We start from the raw sequence: 5,314 nt of genomic DNA on the forward strand, positions 1-5,314 counted from the left end.
TCTGCCTGCTCGCTCCATGCTGGGTTATTCACCTGTCCAGCTTTGGGTTATATATACAGCGGTTTGTTGCTGGTGTTGTTTTATGTTATTTATAGAGCGGTTTGTAGCGTTGTTTTGTGTTATATATAGAGCGGTTCGTTAGTGTTGTTGTTTCGTGTTATATATAGAGCGGTTTGTAGTGTTGTTTTGTGTTAGAGCGGTTTGTTGGTGTTGTTGTTTTGCGTTATATATAGAGCGGTTTGGGGGGTTGTTTTATGTTATATATAGAGCGGTTTGTTGGTGTTCTTGTTTTGTGTTATATATAGAGTGGTTTGTAGTGTTGTTTTGTGTTATATATAGAGCGGTTTGTTGGTGTTGTTGTTTTGTGTGATTTATAGAGTGGTTTGTAGTGTTGTTTTGTGTTATATATAGAGCGGTTGGTTGGTGGTGTTGATTTGTTTTATATATAGCGCGGTTTGTAGTGTTGTTTTGTACTATATATAGAGAGGTTTGCAGTGCTGTTGTTTTGTGTTATATATAGAGCCGTTTATAGTGGTGGTTTGGAGTGGTGTTGTTTTCTGTTATATATCGAGCGATCTGTAGTCTCCTCTTTCCATTGAGGCATCAGCATATCAATCAAGGGGCGGGCCCTATAGTGAAGCAGTAGAAAGAGGGCTGATCTCTCGGTTCTAAGTATCACCACTCAGAAGGTCAGGACCTCTTAAACCACAACACTGTAACACATTCTTACATTTGAGGGGTTTAAATGTACCTTATATTGAATTACCTTTGAATAGGTAACTTTAAAGTGACAAACCACAGGAATCAATAACAGAACCATCACCATCACCTTCTGGACACCTTTTCAAATGAATAAAACAGGGTATTAATATTCATCTCAGAGTCGGGGGGGAGGGTCTGTTAAATGGGCTGATGAGAGAGAGAGAGAGAGAGAGAGAGAGAGACAGACTAAACAGGAAGGTGAACATAACACTGAACATTGTCCTCAGTGTGTTCCGGTAACATACGGTGAACCTCAGTCTGAGCCGTCAGCCCGACGTTGTGTTAATGCAGGGTCTGCTGATCTGGTCCTCACAAGGAAACCTCCTAGATGACCTTACCTCCTGCTGAGTCACTGCACACACACACACACACACACACACACACACACACACATACACACACACACACACACACACACAGACACACACACACACACACACACACACACACACACGGTGGCCTCAGCGCCTGGAGAGCAGAGCGAGAGACCAGCCGCCGCTCGTCTTCCTTCAGACGCTCACCTGTCATATGACTCACAGCTCCTCTCTGAAAACGCAATCACCTCCTCCACCAGCTCCTCTTCCTCAACCCCCTCCTCCTCCTCAACCTCAACCTCCACCTCCTCCATCACCTCAACCAGCTCCTACTCCTCCACCAGCTCCACCAGCTCCCCCTCCTCCACCCCCTCCTCCACCTCCTCCACCACCTCCTCCAGCTCCACGTCCTCCATCAGCTCCTCCTCCCCCTCCTTAACCAGCTCCTCCTCCTCCACCTCCTCCACCACCTCCACCAGCTCCACGTCCTCCATCAGCTCCTCCTCCCCCTCCTTAACCAGCTCCTCCTCCTCCACCCCCTCAACCTCCTCCACCACCTCCACCAGCTCCTCCTCCTCCACCCCCCCCTCCACCTCCTCCACCCCCTCCTCCAGCTCCTCCTCCTCCACCTCCTAATAAATTGTTTTCAGTCAGTGCACAAGAACACTGACCTACTTCATCACAGGGAACCCAACACACGTGTTTACGTGCAGACGTGCACACATGCACGTGTTCACGTGCACACGCACACACATGCACCATGCTCACACGCGTTCACGTGCACACGCCCACACATGCACCGTGCTCACGTGCACGCTCACAGACGTGCACCGTGCTCACGTGCTCCCGTGCACACGCGCACCCGTGCACACGCGCACTCACACACGTGCACCGTGCTCAACATGACCTTCCGTCCTTGTTTGTGGAGTCGTTTCATTAAGACGATGAATAGATGTTTCTGAAAAGTGAGGAAGAAAAGCACAAAGACTTAGCATTCCTCCTCCTCTCCCCCCTGAAGTGTGCTGCTCTGGTGATTGTGTTCACCGTGTCGCTGCCAACAGTGAGAGTGAGAGGCACTCTGCCTTGTGATAGGAATCACAGCGAACCGAGAGTGAGAGGCACTCTCATGTGATAGGAATCACAGCGAACCGAGAGTGAGAGGCACTCTCATGTGATAGGAATCACAGCGAACCGAGAGTGAGAGGCACTCTGCCTTGTGATAGGAATCACAGCGAACCGAGAGTGAGAGGCACTCTGCCTTGTGATAGGAATCACAAGAGCTCAGCTCACCAATGTAGACGTTTTTTACGTTGCCAACGGCAATAACCATACAATGACACAATGCACAACACAACGCACAACACAACCTGCCAGGTGGGCACTCATTGTGCCACGTGTGCACACACGCACACACGCAGTATGGCCAGGCAGCAACACCTTGGCCCACACGATGTTGACCACAGAGTGATCTGTATAAACACAGGAGGAGCGGGCAGATGAGGACCAGAGGGAAGACCACACCGGATGTTAACACACACACACACACACACACACACACACACACACACACACACACACACACACACACACACACACACACACACACACGCGCGCACATCATTTTAATGAGTGCGCCTAACATTAACCAGTGGTCACCTCAAAGGCTTCCAGTTCAATAGATTCTGTTAAATCACGTTCTATCACTAGATTGTGACGGAGCATTAAGCATTATTCTGACTGCTACAACCGACCCCGTCTGAACCCTCGCCAAGGCAATGAAATGGAAATCTTTGATATCACAGCTTTAATAAACGATGAAGAAATGTTGCCAGGTAAGAAAATGCCGACATATGGTGGCTCCCGACCGCTCTGTGGTTCACACCTGGGACGATATCTTCATTAAACATACGCTGCCTTCCTGTTGGATTATTGGGTAATTAACAGACCCGTCGTGTCATGAAGGGTTAGCAGTCAGCCCTGAACCCTCCTGCTCCTGAATGAGCGTTAAGGTTAATCTAGAACCAAGACAGAAGCAAAGCCTGAACGGACAAAACAACCGCTCACTCATCTCCCTGAAGCTGTTCTCTGGGATGAATTAGGGGCATCTTCCTAATTATCTTAGTACTTATCTTAATATGAGACTAACGTCCACTACGGGACCGCCTTCTGCTCTCGTCTCAGACGCCATGGTGTATACACAACATTTAACACAACACACAACACTCCAACATAATCACGCTGTCACCACACTGCAATCATTCTTTTCTGAGATGATTCTCCACTCTGCTCTCCCCTATTCAGCCTTCATGAAGCTCGTCTGGGGAGGGTTCTGCATTCTGTTTGGACTCTAAAGGACACACACTGTATGTCTGGACTCACTAAAGGACACACACTGTATGTCTGGACTCACTAAAGGACACCCACTTTATGTTTGGACTCACTAAAGGACACACACTTTGGGCCGGATTCACTAAAGGACACACATTGTATGTCTGGACTCACTAAAGGACATACACTTTGTGTCTGGACTCACTAAAGGACACACACTTTGTGCCAGACTCACTTAAGGACACACACTTGAATCAAATACAATGAAATGGGAACATAAAACCATCAGCCAGACTTCACTGGTACAGAAAGAGCATCAGCCAAACCAGTTACCTGGCGTCAGTGAGCAGACCAGTGAGTCAGTGAGCAGACCAGTGAGTCAGTGAGCAGACCAGTAAGATGAGTCAGTGAGACCAGTTACATGATCCAGTCTGATAGTCTCTGGAGAGACCCTGATGGTTGTGATGGGATCATAACTGTATCTTCAATGAGCGAGTTAACAAAGTGCGCTCTCAATTCATAACGGGAGCAAAAACAGTTCAGAAAGACTCCCTTTTAATGGTTCAATATTCACCGTCTTCAGAGAGATGCTCTCCCCATTATGGCCATCTGTACTCACCGCAGTACCAGCGCTGTCACGCCAGAGAACCTCTCCAGAGAAAAACTGGTCTGATGCATCCTGCACTTCTGGGTGGTCCTGCTCCCATCAGACCACCTCAGGCCCAGCGATCCTCCCATAATACTAATATCATAATACTAACATCAGAGCAGAAAATTATCCTCTCAGGAAAATACCAGAAAGCCTACAACAACTTGATGTCAGCATGAGAATAAAGTCAGAGAAAACATTTGAACAGTTTCCTGTAGAGAGTATTGTTAGTATTAGAAGTTAACAAGTTACTACACCACGCCTCCTACTCCTCCACCCAAACACGTCACTACACCACGCCCCCTACTACATGTCTAGTCTACATGTCAACGGTCACTTGTACTCGACTTTAACGTTCATCACCAAGCCTGGCGTCATCCTCACGCACCAACACATTCGTCCTCGTTCTGACGTCACCTGACCGCTTCATATCCGACCGGCGGCGCATCAGACGGCCTCTCGTCACCTGTCCGCTCGCTGTCTAACTTCCGCCACCTGCTCGTGAATTATTATTAACCACCTGCGGACCGCACGCGAGGCACGTGCAGCTGCACTGTGATTAACATCTTCTCTCCCGTTCTCCCCCTCCTTCCTCCCCTCTCCCCTCTCCCCTCACCCCCTCCCTCATTCCCTCTCCCCCTCCCACCCCCCGCCTAACTATTGGTCCCGTGGTAAGCTCGCGCGGCCAATGCGCCTCCCCGCCAGACTGCGGTTGGATTCGCGAAGTTCTCCGCGCGCAGTGAAGCTCTCCTTTTCCCGCGCGCTTGTGGAGCTATGAACCGCGTGCTGTGAGCTCGAGACATGGACACCGCCGCGCGCCGCAGACTGTCCGCGTGCCTCCTCGTGCTCCAGGTAAGACCGCGGGGACGTCATGGGGGGTCTCCGTGTCTCCGTGGGGGGGGGGGGTTGGGGTTGGGGGGTTGGGGGGGGGGGGAGGTGGAGGGGGTGGGGGGCGTGCGTGAGCGGCATTTTCCCTTCTGTCAGTTCTGGGACGCGGTTCGCCTCCCGCGGAGCGCAGCCAGCGGGACTCTGGTCTCTGTAAGGGTCCGCGTGTCTGTGCGTCTCTTTGCGCGTGTCTAAGTCTCTATGTATCTGTCTCTGTATGCGTCTCTGTGCGTCTCTGTGCGCATGTCCGCGGGTCTGAGTGTAGATCTCAGCCAAGTCTCGCTCTGCCGTCACATTGGTATTCCGCGCGGCTAGCGAGCCGCTCTTTGGCGCCACTGTGATCCAGTAGGACCAGGTCCTACTGTTGTCCAGGTCC

General features: G+C 50.5%; 1 protein-coding gene across 1 annotated transcript in view; it reads left to right on the forward strand.

Annotated features, from left to right (window-relative positions):
- Positions 1–4,793: 4,793 nt before the first annotated feature.
- cdh13 (cadherin 13, H-cadherin (heart)) overlaps positions 4,794–5,314 on the forward strand; it is a 67,552-nt gene continuing 67,031 nt past the window's right edge. The window contains exon 1 of the mRNA XM_079742824.1: positions 4,794–4,905. Coding sequence (XP_079598950.1) covers positions 4,855–4,905 — 51 coding nt within the window. The 5' untranslated portion in view covers positions 4,794–4,854. The remainder of the gene's footprint in view (positions 4,906–5,314) is intronic.

Source organism: Pollachius pollachius, assembly GCF_949987615.1.
Source record: "Pollachius pollachius genome assembly, chromosome: 9".
NCBI lineage: Eukaryota > Metazoa > Chordata > Actinopteri > Gadiformes > Gadidae > Pollachius > Pollachius pollachius.